This window comes from Gigantopelta aegis, chromosome 4 (genome assembly GCF_016097555.1).
Source record: "Gigantopelta aegis isolate Gae_Host chromosome 4, Gae_host_genome, whole genome shotgun sequence".
Lineage (NCBI taxonomy): Eukaryota > Metazoa > Mollusca > Gastropoda > Neomphalida > Peltospiridae > Gigantopelta > Gigantopelta aegis.
Genome location: NC_054702.1, coordinates 98,094,857 through 98,096,099, shown reverse-complemented (window position 1 = coordinate 98,096,099; position 1,243 = coordinate 98,094,857). Strand labels below are relative to the sequence as shown.

The following is a 1,243-nucleotide window of genomic DNA, read 5'->3' as shown; positions in this document are numbered from 1 at the left end:
TGACATTGAATGCTTGATACATCAACCCCATCCCACTCGTACACACTCATCCAGTGATGGCTCATTCCTTCCTTCCCACCCTTACATGCTCATCCAATGCCTGACTTATTCATTCCTTCATTCCCACCCTTACATGCTCATCCAATGCCTAACTTATTCATTCATTCCTTCCCACCCTTACATGCTCATCCAATGCCTGACTTATTCATTCATTCATTCCCACCCTTACATGCTCATCCAATGCCTGACTTATTCATTCATTCCTTCCCACCCATACATGCTCATCCAATGCCTAACATATTCCTTCCTTCCTTCACACCCTTACACTCTCATTCAAATGCGTGACTCGTCAATATGTCAACTCGCTCAGACATTCATCCAATGTCTGGCTCATTCATTCATTCCCACCGTTACACACTCGTACAAGGACTGACTCGCCAATCCCTCCACACCCTTTCACACTCATTCAATGACTGACTCATTCCTTCCTTCCCATTTTTACACTCATCCAACGACTGACACACCCTTACATGCTCATCCAATGCCTAATTCACTAATCTCGATTCTCCTCCAAAATTCAACCACTGCCAGACTCATCAATCCTTCCCACCCTTACACATTCATCTAATACCTGACTCATCAATCGCTCCAGACCCTTGGACACTCATCCAATATCTGATTCTACAATCCCTCCACACCCTTACACACCCATCCAATGCCTGACTTATTCTACAATCCCTCCACACCCTTACACACCCATCCAATGCCTGACTTATTCTACAATCCCTCCACACCCTTACACACCCATCCAATGCCTGACTTATTCTACAATCCCTCCACACCCTTACACACCCATCCAATGCCTGACTTATTCATCAATCCTTCCCACCCTTGCACATTCATCTAATACCTGACTCATCAATCGCTCCAGACCCTCGGACAATGCCTGACTCATCAATCCCTACACACCCTTACACACTAATCTAATACCTGACTCCTCAATCCCTCCAGACCCTCGGACACTCAACCAATACCTGACTCATTAGTTCCTCCAGACCCTTACACATTTATCTAATACCTGACTCCTCAATCCCTCCAGACCCTCAGACACTCAACCAATATCGGACTCTTTTAATTCCATTCCACCCTTACACATTCATTTAATATGTGACTCATCAATCCCTCCACAACCTTACACGCTCATCCAATACCTGTCTCATCAATTCCTCCAGACCCTCGCACT

General features: G+C 45.5%; 1 protein-coding gene across 1 annotated transcript in view; it reads right to left on the bottom strand.

Moving 5' to 3' along the window:
* Window positions 1-899: 899 nt before the first annotated feature.
* Window positions 900-1,243, bottom strand: part of LOC121370104 (dipeptidyl peptidase 3-like) — a 36,770-nt gene continuing 36,426 nt past the window's right edge. The window contains exon 11 of the mRNA XM_041495206.1: window positions 900-961. Within this exon, the coding sequence (XP_041351140.1) occupies window positions 900-961 (62 nt within the window). The remainder of the gene's footprint in view (window positions 962-1,243) is intronic.